The sequence below is a fragment of the Cygnus atratus genome, chromosome 7 (assembly GCF_013377495.2).
Source record: "Cygnus atratus isolate AKBS03 ecotype Queensland, Australia chromosome 7, CAtr_DNAZoo_HiC_assembly, whole genome shotgun sequence".
Lineage (NCBI taxonomy): Eukaryota > Metazoa > Chordata > Aves > Anseriformes > Anatidae > Cygnus > Cygnus atratus.
This window is the reverse complement of record NC_066368.1, coordinates 16,153,248-16,176,453: the sequence shown is the minus strand read 5'-3', so window position 1 is coordinate 16,176,453 and position 23,206 is coordinate 16,153,248. Positions and strand designations below refer to the sequence as shown.

General features: G+C 34.3%; 1 protein-coding gene across 1 annotated transcript in view; it reads left to right on the top strand.

The window, feature by feature from the left end:
- Positions 1-23,206, top strand: part of DNTT (DNA nucleotidylexotransferase) — a 90,982-nt gene that overhangs the window by 18,551 nt on the left and 49,225 nt on the right. Inside the window, exons 4-7 of the mRNA XM_035540898.2 lie at positions 1,793-1,963; positions 3,237-3,308; positions 6,345-6,468; positions 7,738-7,870. Of these exons, the coding sequence (XP_035396791.1) occupies positions 1,793-1,963; positions 3,237-3,308; positions 6,345-6,468; positions 7,738-7,870 (500 nt within the window). The remainder of the gene's footprint in view (positions 1-1,792; positions 1,964-3,236; positions 3,309-6,344; positions 6,469-7,737; positions 7,871-23,206) is intronic.

Sequence of the window (23,206 nt, the reverse complement as noted above, 5' to 3'; positions counted from 1 at the left end):
AATGAAGAAACCATTTCACTGGGTTTGCCGTCACCTCAGTTAGTGAGAGAGGAACTTACTCCAGCTCACCTGCAAGTATTATGCATGTAGTAGTGCAAGTATTATAGGTTGTTACTTGGCTTTATCTTTCAATATAAAGCACATTAATGCAAAGAAAAAAAAAGCAAAATATTTTTGTTGTTGGTTTTGTTTAAATTATATAACGATGGACTTAATCAAAAATGAAACAAAATCTAAGCCTCAGTATGAACATTGCTCCCATAAACACTGAGGGTAGGAAAAAAATGTTTAATTTTTTCCCTCCTACTATCCATTGCAGTCATTGTTTTAGTAAGTCATTTGCTGTCTTTTGGTATCTGTATTACAGAGTGATTATTCATCCTTACTCTTAAAACATTTCTGAAGAGACGCTTGGACTATAGCTCAGTGAAGTGTAATTGCAGGCAGATGCACACTGAGAGCCAGCTCTTTATTATTTTGTAATGTCTCATGGGTCAAAGGAGAAACAGGAGTAAGCTGGAAGACAGGGAGGATATGCAACAACTCATAAATATAGCAGGACGTATGGCCTTTTCAAGGCTGGGATCAGGTAGCTGCTCTTGAAAGACTGATGAGGAAGAAATGGGATCTCCTGCAGGGATGCAAGACCCTATGCAGTGTGGGAGCTTTGCAAGGCTTACTAATCATATTTTTTTATGGTCGTACCTAGCCTGTCCTGTACCATTTGAGTGGCGCATAGGGCCATCCTTAACAGCCAGGTGCAGGATGCATTTTAGATAAATACTTTGAACAGTCGAAGCGTCTTCTGGAGATGGTGTACTCTGAAAATCTCAGAAGAAATCGCTTAGTTTTACAGCCTTGAAAAATTTTTGAGGTTTTGTGCAAGGCTTCATTAAGAACTCAGATTTCCAGCTTCTAATCAGCTGGAAGCTTTCAGAAGTTCTTATGTTACAGGTTATTCTCTCTCACACACACACAGTACATTTATTTTCTCTTGAAACACAGTATTCCTCATAAGGGAACCAAAAAGCTCGCTCTTCTCCACCACGTGATCTGTTCATTTCATTTCTAAAAGTGGCTGATATATATATATATAGTTGGAGGGATGGTGGTGTGGTGGTGGTGGGGTAGGTAGAGAGGCTCCAAAACTTCATAAATGACATCTGGATAGTTAAAAAAAAATAAAAAAAATTGTACTGGCAATCTTCAATAACATTTGAGTGCAATATCTACAATAAACCAGTCCATGGATAGTTGAAGATCCACAAAGAAAAGGTTTTCCTCTTTGCATAGATCACACCACTGAAAACTGTAAGGAAAAAGTGGGTTTGTTCCTTACATTACTAAATAGAAGAACGGCTACAAGTTCAAAAAAGTGGTTTACTAGTATCACCACAGACTCCTATTTGGTTGCACTTGAAAGTGAAGATGTTGTGTACTAACCTGTTGGATTACTTACATTTGTGCCCAATTGTAGAAGTTAGGTTGTTATTTCACATTGTTTTATGAGATCTGCATGGAATATGGAAAGTTTATCTCACAAAAGATTTTAAATTTTGAATTTTTCCTAAATCAAAATCTTTTCTTATATTTGACTCTAAAATATAATTTTTATGATACCTGAGAAATTTTAAGTGGTTAGATAATTATGCTGAATTTATGTGAGGAACTCTGTATTTTCACTCTATCACAAAGAAATCTTGAATTAGTATACAAAGTAATCCTTAAGGAATATACTGAATACTTTAAGCTTTTATTATCTTTTTTGTACCCCCTTTTTCCCTTCTCCCAGGATGCCTTTGAGATAATGGCTGAAAATTATGAATTCAAAGAAAATGAAATATTTTGTCTGGAATTTCTGAGAGCAGCTTCTGTGCTGAAATCTCTTCCATTTCCAGTAACCAGAATGAAAGATATACAAGGGTTGCCCTGCATGGGAGATCAAGTCAGAGATGTTATTGAGGTAACATACCTCTTAATTCTTATCCAGTTAATTCTTTTACAGATCTACTTTTAGAGATCACAGACTGCAGTATAGATATTTGGTGTGTATTTACACACCCTTATGTATTTCCTTTAATATAAATATATCATCCTTTTTACTAAGATCGCAATGATTTCTGGAAACCTTTCATAGAAATATAAAGCTCTAAAACTGAACTTATGAGTTTCCCTTATGAATGAAGTTATTTCATGAATAAGTACCGTTAAATAAATAATAGACTGTGATTATTGTGTGCCATTTTTAAAGGCCCACTCTGATTTGGATGTGGTAGTTTGACTGGTAATAGTTTTGCTCATGTGACATCTTCTACCTTGGCAACATCACTTTTCTCACTTGAATGCTTTATTGGAAATACTATTTTTAACAAACTGGTAAATATTTTAGCACTTTAATGTTAAATCCCACCTTGCTGTGAATAGCAGAGCCTTTTACCTAGGTGAAGCATGAACTTTGCATTCTTATTGGGACTTTGAGTATTCGCTACATTTTTCTTTAATTCTTGGCCTTTTCAGGACTATACATCTCAGGTACTGTTACTCCAACAGGCACCTGATTTGAGCATCTCCACTGTCTGCGGAGGTCATTGCTGGGTGTTTTGTTTCACTTCTGCCTCACTCCACCAGTTCAGAAAGTAGCCACTGAAGAGCTCTTTGTACCTACTGCCTGAGGGCTGGGAATTCAATTATGGTTCTATGGAAAGTAGAACAAATTTATTTTTTTCTTGTTTGTTTTGCTTTGCTCTTTTTTTCTTTTTTTTTTCTTTTTTTTTTTTTTCTTTTTATCAGGGAGATTGGAGGAACTGTACACTCAAGAAAAATATATCTGGTCTTAAAAATGTTCTTACTTTTGAGAGAAGTAAACTCTAGCAACGAAATTTAATTTTCAGGACAGATCATTGATAGCTTATGATAAACAACTTTTCTGGCTGTGAATTTATGAGTAAATAAGTACTGTGAAATATATTCAATGGTCCCAGTTTCTACTTCATCCTTGAGAAAATATATGAGTAAATAAGTACTGTGAAATTCATTGTGTGGTCCCAGTTTCTCCTTTATCCTTCGGTAATTTCTGTGTCAAAAAGGATTGCAGAATTTAATTCTGTTGGAATATAATGATGCACTCAATAAGGATGCTCTCAATGTTTTTACAAGTTGATAAGATTTTCCATTAGATGATTTTACTACATCTTACCGTAATCTTAATTTTAAAAATAACATTTTTATTTGTTTAGGAGATTATTGAAGATGGAGAGAGTTCTAGAGCTAAAGATGTGTTAAATGATGAACGATACAAATCATTTAAGGTAAATCTTTTGAGATTTGTTGCTGTTTATTTAAAATTGAGTATATGTCTCTCTGTTTAATAGGGCTTAGACGTGACCATCTATTTTACAGTAAAGGAACACCAAGTATAAAGAAAGAAAAGATCTTGACTAAATACAAAGGGAAAGAGAGTATAATGGTGAAATCAGCTACCTTTCTAATTAGCATGATGTATACGCAGCTGCTCTTAAGCTTAAACTAAACAATCTCTTTTTCCTTAAAGCTATTGTAATGCATACTTTTTGCTGTAAGTTTAACCCAATGTTTATTCTTGCCTTTTTTTTTTTTTTTTCCCCTATGTTGGCCTGTTATTTTAACACTATGCCATTTTTTCTGGCATTAAGAAAATACTGGGTGAAGAAGTTGACTCAGTTCCATTTTAATTCTCTTTTGTCTGAGGCAAAAGAAAGAGGACTGGAGATGTTTCTTTGTTAGGTGTATTGTAGGTTGAGATTCATGGTCACATTTCTGCATAGTTACAGGGAATCCAGAACATAAATACTGCAGTTTCAATTTCCTAAATATTCAGTGAATTCTCCACTGGAAAAATATATATTGGAAATATATATTTTCAATATATATTTTCAGTTTTATCTGCAGTTTTAACCTCTAAAAATAATCTCTGTATTTTCTGAAAAAAATAAATCAGAGTAAAAGGAATGGGACTGTCTAATTTCCCCCATTTTATTCACTTTTACTTGAGCTATTCAAAGGCATTTCCATTCTCTCAGAGTCATAATACTGGTATGAAAGGATGTTCAGAGATGTTTGTTGATGTTATCTGTAACAATGTTCAGAAAAGAGGTGTAGATTCACATATGTAGCAGGATTCAGGAACCAGACTTACTTATTAATAGTAGTAAAAATTGAGGATCAACAATTGAATACTATGTTTCAGCATTTAAGAATATTTTTTAAAGATTAGAATAAAACCTATCAGGGGACAAATTATGGCCAGTATGCTTTATGCATTGTTTCACATTCCAAATTACAACAAAGCAATGTGGATCTTTTTTTAGTTGAGCTCTTCAGCATTTTGGCTAAACTGGCTGTAGCCTGTCCTTCACAACATTTTTTTGTGTGTATGCAGGTAAATGAAGAAGAATCCCATAATATTAGCACATTCCTAAATTTTAGTGTTTGACTTGGTTCTGGTAACTGTTGCAAATCACTCATCATGACTTTAAAGATCACCAGAGGTCACAGTGTCACAATTATCAAACCACTGAAATAAATTATATGGTATACGTTTTACATGTAGGGTACATGAGTGACATGATTAGGTCTCCTCCTTATGGAAGTGCTGCAGAGGACAAGTTGATATAACTCACTTTTACCAGATGAAAAAAGAGCAATGTTTGTGTCCAGAATTGAAGAAATGCGCCCGTTACACACTACACTCTTGCAGTGTCTTCAAAATGACATCTATGAATCTACTGAATAATTATGGATCTTATTATGGAAGATTACCCCCCGCCACCCCCACAAATTTAGACAATGACATAAAATCAATTTTCTTTAGTTCTCTATCCCCACATTAATTAAATTTCTTGGAATTGTTCTATATTCAGTAATAGATCCTTTTGAAAATGCAGCAGTAGCAGAAACATTAGAAGATAGTAATCAAAGTATTTAAAATCATTCTTTCATAAATGCCCATGTTTCAGACAAAGAATAGGTAATTTCATCCATTATATGCAAATGTAGGATAATTCCTATTTAATATTATCCAAGATTTTCATTCGTCTTTTTTTTTTTTTTTTAATCTTGATTATTTCCAAGGAATTAATTTCATTAGAAAAAACACAAAATAAAATAGCATGGTTGGAATTCAGAGGTTGTAGATTCAGTGGAAAATGTCAATTATTAGCATCATAAATAGCTACTCAGTGAATTCCATAAAAGCACAATGAAACTATTGAGAGCTTCTGTATTGACAAAGTGAAGATAAAGAACATGCTTTTGGGCATACATGAAGGTTTTTCCTCTTGCTTTCATATTGCTGTTCATCTGTGATATTGATCCACTGAATAATGCTTACAACTGTGACATTTTTGTTTTAAAACTTTTTTGGGGGGAATAAGTTTAAAAAATGACTTTGGAATTAATGGGATATGACCATACTAAAACTTTGGGGTGGTAGATTTTTTTTTTATTATTGTTATTTTTTCCCTCTATGGGCAGAATAGTGAAATCTGTACTCCAAATAAGACTGATAGGATTTTAATTTGGCTCAGTACTGAAGTACTGTAAGACTGTTTATAATATGCAAGCAAAGAGAAATGATCTCTCCATTTATACTTGCAATTGAATTCCATTTTGGAAAAGAATGTTTGACACAACCTCCAAACATATGTTTTTTATAGAATGTAGTATAAAAAATATTTTTATGTACTTTATATGTTTATAGCCTTTATACGCTTACCATCTGTTTCTGTGCACTATTGAGACATTGCCCTCAATGCAGAATTAAGGAGCTGCAGGGTGCCCAGTTACCCCATCTCTCCAGCGTGCAGTGTCACCAGCATCATGTATACAACTGAGAACTTCTAATGAATAAAATACAAAATTATAATTTCAGTCAAATTAGGCAGTGTTGAGACATCTCTTGTTCTATGAAATTTGCGTGAGGGAATCCAGCTACCTAAAATATTGCAAAATATTTGCATTTCTTATTTTTGCAGTAAAAACAAAGGCTACTATCCTTATTTCAACCCTTTGTTGAAAGTGTGCATTTAACTAAATCACGCAAAGATACTGGGCATACTACCTTATTAATTTTGAGATTTCACTTTGATGAGAACAGCTCACGTATCAAAACAATTGTCTGCTGAATATAACTATGCAAAGAAAGGATGATGTATCTGCATATATGCAATATGCTATTCTTTATCTTCAATATAGGATACATCCTGTCCAGTATTTCCACTGTGAAACCACCTTGTTACTGACTTATTATTAATTTACCACTCCTTTAGAAAACAATATTGAAATATGTGTTCTTCTATTGACCTTAGCAATTTACTTCAGTCTTTGGAGTGGGAGTGAAGACATCTGAAAAATGGTTCAGAATGGGTTTACGAACTCTGGAAGAGGTAAAAGCTGACAAGACCCTGAAGCTGTCAAAAATGCAGAGAGCAGGTAAGGTGCAAGTCCCATTAAAAACTCAGTATCTCTGCTGTCTGAGAACTTGAAAACAGAATCAGAGGAGGAGGCAGTGGCAGCACAGTTCACTTATAAATCCATTTTCTTGCTGCAGCACCTTTGGAATATTATATTATTAGGTTAAAATAATATTTGAGGTAACAGGGCATTCTAAAATGGTGTCATTCAACAGGTATGACTATGCACTTTTGAAAATACCTACTCAGATATCCGATGAAATCCACTTTTATACACAAAATTATTAATGAGTCATTAATGCACAACCTGTGAAAATAACTTCCAAAATTAGGAAAACGCAGAACTACTTTTCAGAGGAGACCCATCTTGTTCAAGGCAGCCCTACTCTAGTAATAAATCAAGACTTTTCATAAAATATATAATAAATTGCTTGCAAAATTACCTCCATAATCCTGGCACATCTTAACTTCAAAGTTTTAAATGTGATAAAATGAACAATGTTGCTTCCCCATAGATTTTTTTGTGTGCAATTTCCCAAAGTAAAGGAACCCATTTTAGGAAAGCTATACTATACGTTAAGAAAATGAGATTATATAATATGACATTAAAATCATGTAACTTTATTTTTGTACTAAATCCCTGTATTTTATATCACTTTAGAATCCTTAGATTCTAAATTAGAAGGTTTGTGATCAGGTGTAAAGAAAGCTGGGGTATTTCATATACTCTGAGCCCCTTGCTTGGATAAACCGTCATTTCAGGAAGACTTCAAGACTTCCCTTTAAAGCAGAACATCCAGAATCCCAATTGTTGCGGACTGATAGGGAAGTGAGAGTAATTCAGGTTCCTCAGTCAAGTTCTCAGCAAGTGGAAACACCATATTACTACTACCCTGACTACTATGTTTTTAAAATTTAACAGCTGTTCTTATAAATTATAATGACAAAGATGAGGCAAGTAAGAAGCTGTCTCCTGCCTGTTATTCCTCCATAGTCAGAGCAGGAGGCTGACTCTAGGAATGGTGGGGAGGAAGGAAAAGACTTCTGAATAAGATGAATCAAAATATATTTCTTTGCATAATGTGCCCTAAAACATACCTATAGTTTCAGGTTCAAGGTCAGGCATTTCTTCTTGCTGCTAGTTAGGGTTCTCTTGTCCTTAGTACAAACTAAGTGGCTTGACTTCCTGGTGAGGAGTGGCTTTATATTTCGCACTGGGCTTACATAACGCTACGTAGATTTTAATATTCCACAGAGTGATCAGCACTTTTTTACCTTTGATTTCCAGGGTTTCTCTACTATGAGGACCTTGTTAGCTTTGTATCTAAAGCAGAAGCAGATGCAGTAAGCTTGATTGTCAAGAATACTGTGTGCACGTTTCTACCAGATGCTTTAGTTACCATAACTGGTGGTTTCAGAAGGTGAGTGAAAACAAATGAGCTCACTTAACTATTTCATTCAGGTATAGACAAAATGATGTTGATTTCTTGGAAAAAATCAAAGAAACTCAGTGGGAAAGCAACAGAGATTGTTTTAATTTATTTTTTTTAAATGGGAGAGCAATCATATGGTATTCCTAGATACCTTTGTTTTATTACTATTGATGCTGTTTTGTCAGAACAAAATTCATCTAAGAGCAGCTTGCTGGAAAAAGGATGTTCAGATTATATAATATAATGTAGTATATTTTTTTCCTCTTTTAGTGGATCTGAATTCCCAAGCCTGAGACTATTGTAAAGCCATGCTTGAAACAAAGACACAATAGCTTTAAGGCAAATATTTGAGAATGTAGTCACATGAGATTGAAATGTAGTGAGATAGAGCTGGTAGCATTAGAAGTATACATTACAATAAGTACTGACGAAATTGTATATACACTAATCTCTGATTAGGTAGGGAGATCTCAGAGGTTCTTTCCTATCTGATTATTTTTCCTAAAGATGTTGGTCTTGCTCTGTAAAACAAAACCCAGAACAGCAAAGTAATGAGAGAAGGAATAGTCTTCAGGAGTATCATGTTTCTTGCTCTGTACTCAGTCCCTCAGTATGTCACTGCTTATAGCACATCATGCTCATAAACCAAAAAGCCTTACTCAACATCTTAAGTCTGCTGCTTAATTTGTTGCTTTGTTAATTTTTTAATTGGTTATGTTTTTAAAGGTAAAAATATATTTCAAAAATAGTTAAAATATACCTTTAAGGCTCAAAATATGCAGTTCCATCACTCTTACACAACTTAAAAATGGTATGAAAGGAAAAGACAGAAGAATGTTAGTAATTCATGTCTCACCTGTGTGAAATAATATTGTGGGCCTAGATAGACTCATAGACTCACTCCTGTGCAAAAGTAAATATAAGACAAATATAAGGTCTATAACATTTGTAATTGCGCAGTGATTGTGATAAATGTATTTCATCACCTTTGTGCAACCTAATGATATTTATAGTTATTCCTTGCATGTCCTATATTTTTGTAAGGATATTTGTGGACACCAGATACCTATTTTCTATAAAAACAGCATCATCATCAAGAAGCATTAGGCTCAAATATGAACCCTGACTAGAAGTATAAGTGCAAGACTGAGTTTTATATTCAAAAAACTCAACTGTCATCATTCTGAAACTCCCTGTTTAAGAGGCATAAGATGACAATCTGTTCACACCAATGTCAATGAGTCAAGGGTCTTGTGCCGTTAGTAACAGATATAACAGATTAACACATGCCTGGATAGGTCAGAGAGTTGCAGAGACAGATCTGTTATCACACTGAAAATCCCAGTTTCTTTTGATATGATGTATTTATGAGCTTTTTTGTCAGCATTGTTGTTTTCAAGGTTGAATCTCACACATTCAAATTTAAACCCATTATGCTGCTTATTTATTTCAGGGGTCTATGGTAGTTAGCCTTCTCTTTTTATTAAGTACAAGCCTTGTATTTCTAAGTGGGTATGTCAACTCAGAAAATAATAATTTTATGTCAACTCAGAAAACAATAATTTTAAATATCTAATGATGTCTTTAGTAAGTGTGTATATTAATCACATTTAAAATACACAGAGAATATACTCAAAATGTTTCAAAATGTCAATCCTAAGTGATATTTTATCAGTCCATGGGCAGCAAATGATTCAGTGTAGGATTTCTAGAAACTTGATTAAAGGGATTGAGGTAACTTTATTAGGCAGCTATACTTTAAATACTGAACTGCAATGGAATCTGTATGACTAGATGTTTTTTTATGTCTGTCTCATGTGGTAGCAATGTTGGACTGAGCTGTAGTAGGCAGCCTGTGTAAGCCACCAGCTTCCAATTTTCTATTAGCAAATTATTACATGTTTCTTTCATTATCTATTATTTAAATAGATAGTAAATAAAATTTATTTAATAAAAGAAGTAGGCAAATTTTATTCATCAAAAAACTTGCATGGATTCTCTCATACCACACCTTGTACACTACTAACACAACAGAAAAAATAGTTTGTGATTGCTCTGAATAATGTATTCACTCCCCAGGACCCAGATTTGTCTTGTTTTATGTATTTCTTTCATAACTGTTGAAGTAGTAGTTCATTGTATTCTCTGGACTTGACTGGAGAGTTGAAAGTCAGGAGTCCATAAGTCCTTAGTTACTCTGCAGGAGAACTGGATGAATTACCAAAAGCAGAATTTCCATTGCTTGATCTGCAGTCATGGAGATTCCGTAGGGATCTCCTTTGGATCTATGTTGTTTAATCAAAACGCCAGACTTACAAGTTGTTCAAGTGAGACACGACAACTGGAAAAGCTATTGCAATCTGTGCTGTAATCTGATTGAGAACGTCAAGAACAGTTTCTCTGATGGTTTTGAGTACAATTTATTTCCTCTTCCTTATTCTCTTGTCACAGCCTAGCCCCCAAATTTTCTTTTACCTCTTCTCAAGGGTCATATTATTGAAGCAGAATTCAGTGTCTGCTACTTCCTTGATGCCTTTTGTTTCTGAATCTTTAATCTTTCTGCCTGTTTTCACAAAACTATAGCTCAGAACGTCTTTAATCAGAAGTATTTTCCTTGTGTCTTTGGTTGGAAGCAGCAGGAATGCTATGTCTAGTTGAAGGTAACTCTCTTTTCAGCTATCTGAACCCATAAAGAGATATAAAGACTTTCAACTAACTGAAATAAAAGGTCATGATAGCAACCCTTCACAGCTCCCAGTTTCAATGATCCTTAATTAACCCTGCAATAACTCCCTAATTTGAAATCATTCATGAGCAGAAGTGAATAAACTTATGAAGTCTGGATGAGTTTATCCTTTGTTAGTCTCCAACAGAAACATTTAGCTAAGCACCTATAAAACATATTTCTGGAGTTTCAGTTGGTATAGTCAGGTATGAGAAGTTGGTAGATTTAAAAAAAATTAAAATCCTGTTCTGGCATTTCTCTGGGTCATTTTGAGACAAATTAAAACACTGAAATGCATGGAAATACAGAAATAGAACAACTGTTGTGAAATAAATCACAACTATGCTGTGGGGAATGCATTTTGTTATCCATCTAACAAGGTCTAACAGCTTGATTGTGGAGAAGGAAGTATTGAGTTTGCTGATATTCCAATATAAAATATACCATGGACAATGTTATGAGAAAGACTTGAATTTACTGTGCAGTCCATTTGAATCAGGAATTGGCATGGCATGGTTTTCAGTGCTCAGCCTCTCTTGTTGTGAATTTCTAAGATTTAAGACTATTTTCTTCCAAAGTTAATGAGACAAATCTTGAGAGGTGGAGAATAGCATCATATGTCCCAAGTACCTCTGAGGCAGGAGTGTAGTTTAGTGTAATGCATGTTCAAACTTATAACTTTTAAATGAGAGGTAAACTGAGGACCTGGTCTCTCCCTTAATAACTTATACACACACACACACACACAAATAAAAAAAAATTCTGGGGAGAATTAAGAATTTTTCAGTAGCAGTAGCATTATCTCATTCTGCATATTTTACTGCATGTTGTTAAAAAAGAAAAATATTATTAATAATGTGTTAATCAATGTGTTAATGTTGTTATTAATAATATTACCATTACTGACAGATTGTTAGTAATGACAAGCAGACAGAACTTCACACTAGATTTCATGGCAGTGAATAATCCAGTTTTCCCCCTTTTTTCCCCTGTAGCTCTATGTTGGGACATGGTTTCACAATGATTTCAAGAAAATGTTGTCATGGGCTAAATCATTATCATCCCATTCTGCAACATCCTGGATTTTTGTTAACTTTATTTAGCTGTTAATATTTGGTTTTACCACAAGAGATGATCTCGACTGAAGGCTTTTCAAGAGCAAAAATGCTTGGAAACACTTGTGTAGCTTATGGCTTCAGTCACTGTGCTGGCTATTTATATCCCAACTTGCACAAACACAGAAAACCATTTTAAATGGAGAAGTTCAGAAAATGATTTGGAATAAGAATTAAATAATACGATAAAAATTATCATGCTCATTTACTGTACCTCTGGTATGGCTTTCTGAAAGCCTTTCTGCATGCTTTGTCTGTATGATTGACAAGTGATTTACAAATTCAGTTCCAGTTTTCTTGTGTTTCATGTAGCACTCTCAGATGCTTGTACATAGATCTGCAGTGGCAGGATGGTTGTATGAATTTTGTAATATGTTCAATTCTGAGAACTGTTCAGAAGAAAACAAAATACATGTCGACTGTGCTTTGTTTATACAACTTTTACCAGCAGCATCGTCTGAGCACAGGCTACAGGCTTCACAGTCAGAGGCTACAGCAGCTATAGAAAATGAGGATGGAACCTGCCAAAACCAGCAGAAGTTAACCCACCACCTCAGGACTTCTCAGTCTTCTCTAAAGTCATGTTCAAAACCACAAATCTAAGATTTTTTTTTCTAATCTGTATTTTTAATAACCTGTCAGCTGAGTATGTAGGAAAACACTTTTTTTTTTGTACTGAATAATTCTGCTGTTGTGTCATTCTTATTGGATGACTTCTGAACATTATTGTTCTTCATTCTGTAGTCATAATCTTTATATCCAGGAACTGTTAAGAATATCCATGGTACTGTAAGAACTTTGTGGAATCCGCTGAGTACCTGCTCTAGAAGGAAGTCTATGTTTAATTTCTCATGCCTTTGAGGTGAATAATACTCCACTTATGCAAAAGCTCCATAGTACACAGGAAAGATGGTCCACAACAGGAAGGCAAGAAGAACTGATTTACAGATTTCCTGCATTAACTGAGCCGTTAGAAAGATTTACTTATTTAGCCAGCAGAAGTTCCCATTAACCTTGGCCAACCTGTAAAAAGTGCCCACAACTAGCCAAGGGTATTCTATGTTATTTTGGTTCATTGTGATGCTAAGTGATTGTGTCACTGTGTAAAAATCAGAGATTTTGCTTCTATACTTTGTTTTAGATAACTTTTCATATTGCAGTTCTTAAAGAGGTGTCCAAGTGTCTTGGGCAATGCATCAAAGTAGAATAACTAGTACTAGTCATGTAGTATTTGCCTGGGCAGGAGGCTAATTCCTTCAGACTGCATCAGTCTTTGGGAAGTTTTATCTCAGAATCTCTTATTTTTGAATTCTCTTCTGACAGTCTAATTGTGGATCACCATCTCCTACCTTGAATTTTCTATTATCTCATCAATCAGAATTTGAGGCTCTATAGCATTTTAGAGTAAGGATTGCCCATGGTAAAGTAGTGAAGACAGAAAAGGAGAGGCACAGTGTGCCTCAGTCAGCAGCACTCCTTTTGTATATTGCAATGCAAATGTTTCTTTCTTGTGTGCAAAGACATTTCCTACAAGGCAAAGAAAAACATAAAGGAATGACATAGGATCGGACTCTGGTCTTTCTTGATGTGTATCAAGAAAATTGATTAAAGGTATCCTACCTTTCCATCTCAGAAATAAAGTAAAATGAAATAGCTGAGAAAAAGAAACACTTACAGGAATTATGTTACAGATGCTCACATTAATGAGTATCTAATGTTATTGTGATACCTTCATTTCAGAAATGGGACTTTCACGAGTAATCTGGAATCACAATTATCTAACTGTATTGATACATGCTCATAAATGAATGTCAGATGTAATATATGAAATATATTACATTTCCCAAGATCTTGGTATACATTCAAGACTTTGTGGTTTATCTAACTGAGATAGGCATGTGGCCTGTGAGTGAATTCCTTGATAAGCCCTGATGAAAATCTCCATTTGACCTTGTCATATTGGGATACTTCCAATAAAATACTCAGCCACAGCAGGATGCAGGGGTAGAAGCTAGAACCCTTGATGTAACTCCAAATCTTTGTAAGGTTCTGAGAAATAAATGCATCTGAAATCTTGTTACACAAATTATTTTCTTTATGTTCAGATCTAGGATTAAAATAATACCAGACTTCAAGCTAATTTAATTAATTTTGCAAAACTTGCTTTCATTAATGATTTAGATTAACTCATAAGCAGAGGCTCCTTATTCTACTCATTCCCTGCATTATGTTGTATCTTTACATGCATATGCATAGTGTATGCATTTGCAATGTTCTTAGAAGTATTTCTATGCTTTTTGCTCCAAAACACAAGTATAATAGGGGAAGATATAAGCTGCACCCAGCTGCTTAAGTCCAAATACTGTAATTTCTGTTTAATTTCTTCCACTGCTTTGATAAGAAGTAAAATTTTTATCTGCTGTTATTTCATTTTGTCAGGGAGAAATCTGCTATAAAGGAGGCAAGCTGCTCACTGAACGTTTGAGTTGATAAGGTAGTTTACACACACACTGATTTAAGAAGATCCTGGAAGAATTTAGCAATTCCTCAAGCAACAGACTGAAGAAAATATTTGGATATCAGTCATGGGCACCGCTTTGCCTCTGATAAACTATTGTCCATTCTGGATGGGGCTTTTAACCCAGAGATGATCTAATCTGATTTGGTCTGTCCTTAAGTTTAGCAAGTCAGGTTCACCTCACCCAACTCCATGAGTTTAGAAGCGTTTGACCTTGAGGTTTGCTCTGAATAAAAATAGTCTATGTCAGGAGTTAGAGACACTCCAACAGGGAAAGAACAGAAGTTGTCACTAGTTTCTGCTTCAGCTTTCCCATAACTCCTTGAAAAATAAGCTGAGGAAGGAGAAAATAATTTTTATCCATATTAATGGCTAACCAAGTCAAGTTAGAAGGTAATCTTTTGGGGGTAATTTACATACTTCCTTTTGTCATTAGAACTTTGAGGTTTGCCTTGAAGTTTTCATGATAGTCTACACCTCCTGGAGTGGATTTGCAATAACCTTAACAATATTTAGTGTTTTTTGTTTCATATCACCACTGATGAAGTACTGATTATTAGTATAGTACTTATTAAGTCAGCCAAAGCAATGCAAGCAATTGCACACACAATGGTATATGAAAGCACAGATTATATTAGGTTAAGATTATTGCAACAAAGCCTTCTGTATTGATATTTTAAATTTTTTTAAATTTAATTGAAAAAATGAGAAAGTACCTTTCCCCTTGGTTTTGTCTTTCTTTCTTTTCAGGCAGGCAATCTGAAATGTTAGTTATTTACTGATACATGATCAGATTTGTTACCATTTTAATTCCAGACAAACTTTTAATACAAAACTTACCTATGGCTAAAATCTTTAAAATTACTTGTTTGATAACTGTTTTGTGCTATTTAGAGCATTTGTTGTTGGCTGGAATATAAGGAATATTGGCAGTAGTATTTTCAAATTACAAAGGCAAACCTGTAAAGAGAGAACATATCACAAGTAAACAATGAGGAGTTAAATAGGGTATTGTCTTAAAAATAGATTATTTCTTTAAAGTTCACACGAAAGTTATTTTTCGTCCATTTGATATTCAAATCTGACATTCGATGTTAAAATGAAAATCAATGTGTGCAATTAATACAAGACTAAAATTCATAGGACTCTAATTGTTTTTCATCACAAATGGCAAGTAGGTTGCTTTATCCTATAAGAAGCTATTCTAACGTGTATGAGAGAAAAACTCCAGTTGAGTTTAGGTTAAGTTAGCTACTTAGATCAATGTGGCCATTATCACAGGCAGAAATGTCCTGTTACAGAGAATCCTGCTGATAGATGTGGTAAACTGCAGAAGTTTAAAAGCAGGAACAGTAAAAGAACAGAGAATAAGAGAGAGGCTTGCTGTGAGCAGATAATTTCTGCATGTATGTGTACAGTAATATTACATGTATATACGACTGCTTATATATGAAGAAAGCAGAATAACAGATAATCATGTTATTCAGAGATTTTTTTCTCCTTTTGCTTTTTTTCTGATTTGCCCTTAAAGGTCACTTTCAATCATTTTTGATACATGAGGGTCAGTCATTTGACAATTCTGGGTTTCTGAATTATATCGAAATATTTTTAGAATGCTTGCCACTGCATAAAACCAAAATGTTAATGGCTTCACTAAGTCAAATTAAATTTTAATGACCATGGTTTAATTTTTCTTTTAGCCCATTCACATCCTTTAAAAAGCATTAAATGTGATTCAGTTGTCTTCTAATATCACAGCTGACCTGAATAGCCTTTTCAATTAGCCTTTTAGATGAAGCAGATCTGATACATTTTAAATAAATAAAGACCTCTCTTTATTGGTTAAATGCTGATATTCACAGCTCATTTAGTCCATCTATTGAGATGCAATGTCAAAAGAACAACAATTTCTTTGTGTAATGTTGGTGAAGTATTTGTAGAGATTAGAGAGAAAAAATCACAGCATCTTTGCTTTGTAATTGAATGGAATTTAAGAAAGAGGAACTCAAAAAGATCTAAGTAAGATTTTAAGAAAGATACACAGTTGAGAAATGAGGTAGAGTTGTTAGCCAAGAAATTATATACAATAAGTGTCTGAAATGTCAATAATCTGTCTATTAATTGTACAAAAAGTGATGGAAATTGTTAGAAATTTACTCATTCAAAAGCATTTTTTTACACTTCCATAATTCTGTTTGACACTTATTTTTGGATGACAGTTCCTCAAAACCTTTGCTATGCAGTAGAGACTGACTACTGTGATAAAACCTTCACTGTGTATGGGGGCAGGCATGAGGAAGGAGGTCTCTGGGTTGAATGCTCAGCATGGGAAATAACAAAAGTGATCTCAGGTGTCTGTTATATTATCTGGGTTGTTTGATGAGCTAGGATGAGGACGATTTGGACTGTAGATGTATCATTTTCAGTTGTTTTCATTATCAAACTGCAAGAGAATGGTATTATCATCAGCTAGGAAAAATTTCAGTCCCGACCACAGTTTTGTCCTTTTAGTTGCTTGTAGGAGTATCAGATTATAAACATGCACAAAAGTACCTTGTTCCCTCCTGATGTAAAGTCCTAGCTCTAAAACATGCCAATCAATCCTGAAGGCTGGCTCATTAGAATCACCTAAATGGAAAGAAGCAGTGACAGCTGTCAGTACAGATAACAGCACTCCAAACACCATCCACTTGTCCAGTGGCACTCTTTAAGATAATATACTGTTAGGATTCCAAAATGTTAAAACAGGCTTTGTAATATTTATACAATTTTCTAGATAAGTTTGCCAAAGTGAATGTTCTGAAGTTATGAAAGGGAGGTTATAATCCAACTATTTATTGTTCCAATGTACTGATGAAATAAATATACTTAGTAACCTATATTCTGCTGACCATTCCCATTTTATTACAGTTAGCAATAAAAATTATTGTGATTTTTATTATGCTAGGTTAAAATTATTCATTCAACACTTGGTGGTGGTGGGGCAGAGAGGCAGGTAACCAGATACAGAATATTCTGATTGTGCTAAAATTGATTTATTGGTGTAATTTTATGTGCTGGAAAATCTTTTTCCTATGCTAACGTTGAACTGTTGCTCTTCGAATGTTTTGGTAATTTGGGAGTACATAAGTATGATTATGTCATGGGGGAATAAAAACTGTTCTAATTAAAAGAACAAATAATTGTTACCTGACATTAACATGAACAGAGATATATTCACAGACTGAATAAGCTTCATTTTCAAAATCTGTGGAGAGAATGACAAGTAATTCTTCACAAGAAAATCTCAGGCAAAATCAATGATGATAAGCTTAGAACTATTCTGTAGCAGAGTTGTGTTATATGTGTTGCATTTAATTCAAAGTGCATAAAAAAGTGCTCAGACGCAGTCTGCAGACATTATTTTTCATGCTAGTGATATTAGTGATATTATACACTATCCTATCATAGGAATGTGCTAAAGAGAGAATATGAACACCTAATTTTCAGTAAGTTTTTGATTTTATCACATGCTTCTCTATCTGTAAGAAGTTCTAAAATCACAAATTTGTTTTTGGAATTTTAATGGCTTTTCACTTTTTTTTTTTTAATCTTGAAGAACAATAAAATTTGGATATTACAGTTTAGGTAATGTTGGTTAGCTGGAAAATATCTGCTAAAATGTTTAGAACAGTTGTCAAAATTGAAAAAAAAAGTCAAATTGAAAAAAAAAACTCTATTTGAAAACTGGACTGAAATGTAATCCTGTTGAGTCTTGTAAAGGCTATAATTCAAGTGATTTGTACATGGAATGAGTTCTTCAGACAGAATTTCTCTTTTTCATGAGTAGTCTCAGCTATAGTGTTCTACTATATTGTGTCATTTCACCTGAAGACCAGTGGTATTGTGCATCACAGAAAATGTAGTCAAGAGGCACAGAAATTCTGTGAAGCACTATGATACTATTTCAAGATCATAAGAACATTTTGATTTAGGATTTGGCCAAGAAATTGAAATAACAACTTGAATTAGGTTGTATCATTATATTTTTTTCCCATTTATATTTAACTGTCCATGTAAATCCTTTTGCTTTCTCACGTTTTTTGTTACCAGCCCTGCTAAATCTTTGCTGTAAATCATAGATTCAGAGATTAGAGAATAAACCAACAACTATAATTATCACTCAGAATTTGTAGCAAAACCAAGCACCAGCAAATATTGTCCAGTCATTATTGATTTTTGATTATTTATTTATTTATTTATTTATTTTGCATTCTACATCAATATTCCTGGGAGGCATCAGCTTTTCAAGTAGTGCTCTGAAAAGTCACAATAATCAGGGTGTCTCTTGCAAATGTTTGGCATGAAGACAGGTAGTATCACTGATTTTTGAGATGCTCAGCTAGTGAATTTAAACAGATGGATTTTAACTCGCTGGCCAGGAAGTATGTTGAAGTAGAACATTTAGATTGCAGTATGTGTAAAACATTTGCTGTAAACGGATGAGCGCTGGGGGTTTCACAGGCTGTTTCACAAATAAATAATGATAGGGTAAAATGCATTCATAATGGTACATAAAATTGGTAAGTGAAAATATTCTAAAAGTTATAGAGCATTAGGTACAAGGAGGACTATTAAGTTAGTGGAACATATTTAGGGAAAGATGAAATAGTAAACTAAAAAGAAAGATAAAAAAGATTTCAGATAAGGTGGCAAGATAAAAGAAAAACAAATACTAGAGGTCAAAGCAGACATGTACATGACCTTTATGAGATAGGGTGTGTAGTCCATCCTAGCCGAAACCAGGACGGTTATATAGTTCTGTTTCTTAGATTTTCCTCTGTAAAATAGTTTCATTGGGGTCATTTGATAACAGAGGATGTCTTACAAAATCCAAGTAGCTCAAGGTGTGAATGGAATGAAAGGAGACAGATAGTAATCAAAAAGTTGTTTAGAACAATTGAAAAATTTCCCTTCTCTTTCAGAGGGCCACATGTAGAGCTTGGAGAAAATATTGTCCACGGTTAAAATCCTTAATGAGCTATCCTTGTACCAAATGGAGGTGAGGGAAAAGGCTTTATGTGACCTCATTATTGTTTCTGAGCTTTGTCTTCTCACTTAGCTCAGGAAGGGTCTGAGTGCAAGCAAAAGCTGAAAGATCTGTTTTGGCATGTGAAGACTTATCTGAAGAAACAGTAAGCTTTCTTTGATAGCTGCTGTATATGTGGTTTTGATTCAGCTTTGGTTTGACTCTGAGCTCTGTTCAGCAGGTTCTTCTGTGACCATTTTTCCCCTTCATGACTGTCCCTAGACTCTTTTCCATATGTACCTACAAGAATATAGGTTTAGGTGGGAAAGGAAAAGCTGCCACAGCAGTTTAAATAGCTCACTAACCAAGTCAAACATACAGTCTTTGAGGAAGTCTGGCACATCATGTTCAAATATTGAACACTTTTTTTCCCCCTTTCTTTGACTTCAATGAATGTGCACTTAGAGCATGTGTTCCTGTGCAAATATGTCAGCAGCTGTAAGTATCCCACTGAATTTTGTCTCCTCTCTGTTCTTGGGGCATGGATCTTCATAGAAATGAGAGACCTGCAGAAGAAACTGGTACTTTTGTCCAACAGAAATCAAATAAAAACTCTGCCTGCAGTCCCAGACTAAGTTTCCAGCAGTAAAATCAGGTTTAACATAGCATTAATGATGCATAATTCTGATTAAGAGATTTAATTAATATGAAAAAGAAAAAATGGTGTTAATGATGTTTAGTCAGCTTGCAGTCAGACATGTATAGGTGTACCAGAAAACAAATGTCTTTTTCTTATTTTGTTTCAGACAAGACAATTGTAATTTAGCATCTCTTTTAAGCACTTTTCAATCTCTTCATAAACTCTGGTGTCTGTCCCCAAGCAGCAATCCAGGAGAGGATTGAAAACAATTCATTACATTTTGTCTTTGTATTCCTCCTTGGATGTGTCTTGCTTGTTTGGAGATCTTTCTTATGCATCAGATGTTTTCAAGTATGTTTTGTGAGTACATTTTACTTATTAACGTTTCAGGGCAATTATACCAGAGATGAAGTTATTATGAATATTTTGCTCTCTGTTAGTGAGCAGTTACCAAGCTGAACATACTATGCTATGATTCACTGTTTGTAAAAGAGATTTGACAGACCCAGATACCAGGCAGCTCAGGGTTCACAGGATAAAATGCCTGTTGTTTAAAGAGATTAAAACACAGTTCTAATTATAATATGTATTGGTTTTACTACGGTTTTATTCCTAGAAGGCTGTCTTGAAAACAGGATATTTGTAGCAGAGCTTACTCACTGCTAATTTACTCTGAAGTCAAAGTTTATTGTAGGCTGGTTAATTCCTGTAAAGGTGGTTGACAGCACAAAGAATGACATTTTCCTGGCAGATAATATGAGGAAAGGTGCAAGTATCAGTGACCTTGTATTATGCTTCAAGCAACCAGAAGTTATGTTTTGCAGATCCCTGTGAGCAAGAGTAGCCATAACATTTTAATTGAGTGTGACATGATCATGCTAGTGGTGTGTGGACATGATAATGAGGAGGTAACTGCTGACTTTTTTTTTTTATTAAGATGTAAGTCAGAAAGGACATTTTCTACATGTCATATAACAAGGAAAAATTAAAATAGTTAAAAATAAATTGTGTAGGCAATGCCTGCTATAAGAGGTTGCCAGAAATAGTCCTTTTTGTTGCTTTTAATTTCAGGATGGTGGAATCTATTATAGATCGTTGCTATGCTGTGGGAAAGTTGGATGGAAATGTTTCAGGCAATCTTTTTGAAGAATGGAAAAATCAGCATTAAATAGAGAGCAGCAGATCTGATAAGATGCACTCAGTTATAATCATCAGCTATGATAGCCATAGGTAATGAGAGTATGAAGACACCTTTAAGATGCCCTATTATTTGGGGGCATATTTCAACCCAGTGCAGGTTGAAAAAGTTAAGATTATATTCAGGAAGAAGTCAGATCAAGAGTTTAGAGAATTATGACTGACTCACTAAGTGTGTCTTTAAAAGTATATGGGAAGAGCTCTATAATGTCTGGATCAGGAAAAATGCCATAGAGAGAACACTCAAAATTTTGTTCTCAGACAGAATATCTCCATGCCATGGTTTAGGAATTAAAGAAGTTGGCTAAGAATAATCACAGAAAATTTCAATTTAAGATTAAATCAACTAAGACAACTTCATGACCTCCTTAGATTAATGGAGGATCATGTCTTGAAGAAAAGCAAGGGAATTTTTTAAAGGAGGGTAACAAGATTTCACTGTGGTGAGATTTAACTTAAGGAAGAAGGTGGATTTAATGACAGGGTTGTTTACACTTTAGAAGGGTTTTCTGGTATGCTTATACTTGTAGAGTACATTAGTAGCGTTTCTCTGTGGAGATGCAGTGTTCCATTGCCAATACACTTTAAATGATTTTCTCAAATGGAATAACCTACATTGGCCCAAAAGGTATAACTGTTTCTGCTCCAGGGAACTGCTGGCTAATAGTGTGATTTCACACAGCATGGCTATCTTTGCAAAACACTAATGCTGGCCAAGTTGACAAGTTCTGAATTTCAATTTAAATTTGAAAACTTATTGCAAAATGGGTGTAATTGTATCCCATAATTCTGGTGTAAAATATGTCCACTTTAATAGTAAATATTATTTTTTCTATAAATGCTTAGTTTTCTAAATATTTCCTATAAGAGTAAACTCCTCTTCCCTCAGACAGAGTAGATTACACAGTCCAAAATACATCTCAGACAAAAGCTATCTGATGTTCTCCAGATTATGGCTTCTGTAAAATTCCCAACTACCTTACTTGCAATAGGGTTATATGAGTATAGTCATGGAATTGGATATATATTGTATACATAGGTAAGGGATTGTATATATGCTTCAAGTTTAAACTATGCGTAATATTTTTTCACAAGTACTTTAGCAAACCTTTAGTTTCTTGACAGACAGGAAACCTAGACTCAGAATCACTAGCCTGCAACTGTATGCTAGCAACCACACAGTTGTTTAAATTTGAAATGAGTAGATATTATATTCCATTATACAGAATAGATGAATAAAATACCTTAAAATAACCACAACTAAAGTAGAGTTAGACATATTGCCACAAGATGCCAGAAAGTTCAACTTTATAAATCAGTTTTTCAATGTCTTTGTGACTGACCCACATGCACAAACAATTCCTTGTGCCCCTCAGACATCACACCACCAGCTCAAACAGAAGTCTCAATTCTATTTTATGTTAGAAGTTGGGGAAAGTGAGGTTGGGGGGAGGGTGTTGTCTCCCCCCCCCTCCCCGTGGTGGATGCAAGTAATCTATTTCTCAGTTCAAGGAATTTTAATAGAAAATCTGTCATGTTTATATAAATACCAGTGCAGCTCAGCAGGAAGCACATAGAAACTTTTCTTTTTATGGTAGGTTGATTCTACAGATTGTCCCGTCACTGCCAAGTGAAACCCAGGCTGAGCATCTAATATCATTCAGACATTCTGAAAATGCACTTGTTTCCTTCCTCGTGTGAGCATTAATATTGTCTTTTAAATCATTTAAAGTGCATGTTTTGATTTTTGGAAATGCCAAAGTAGACACGCATGGAAAAGAACGTTTTGATGGAAGTTCCGTAACAAAGGGATACGGCAAACGTAAATAATCCATTTGAAGCTCTCAAGGGAGTTAGCTAGAGAGAATTAAAATGAACTGGGATTGAACGCACATTTTAACTCCACCACCAGAAAGCTTCAAAACAGAAAAAACTGTTGCTATGAAGTGATTTGTTAATTTAGCTACAGTGTCAGTATAAATTTTTTTTCTTACTTCTTTCAAAATAAAATATATCTTAAATATTATCTTATTCATAATTTGATTAATGTGTATAAGTAGAATATAAATATAATTCTGAAAAAATATATATGTATATATTTTGGGCAAAAATCTAAACTAG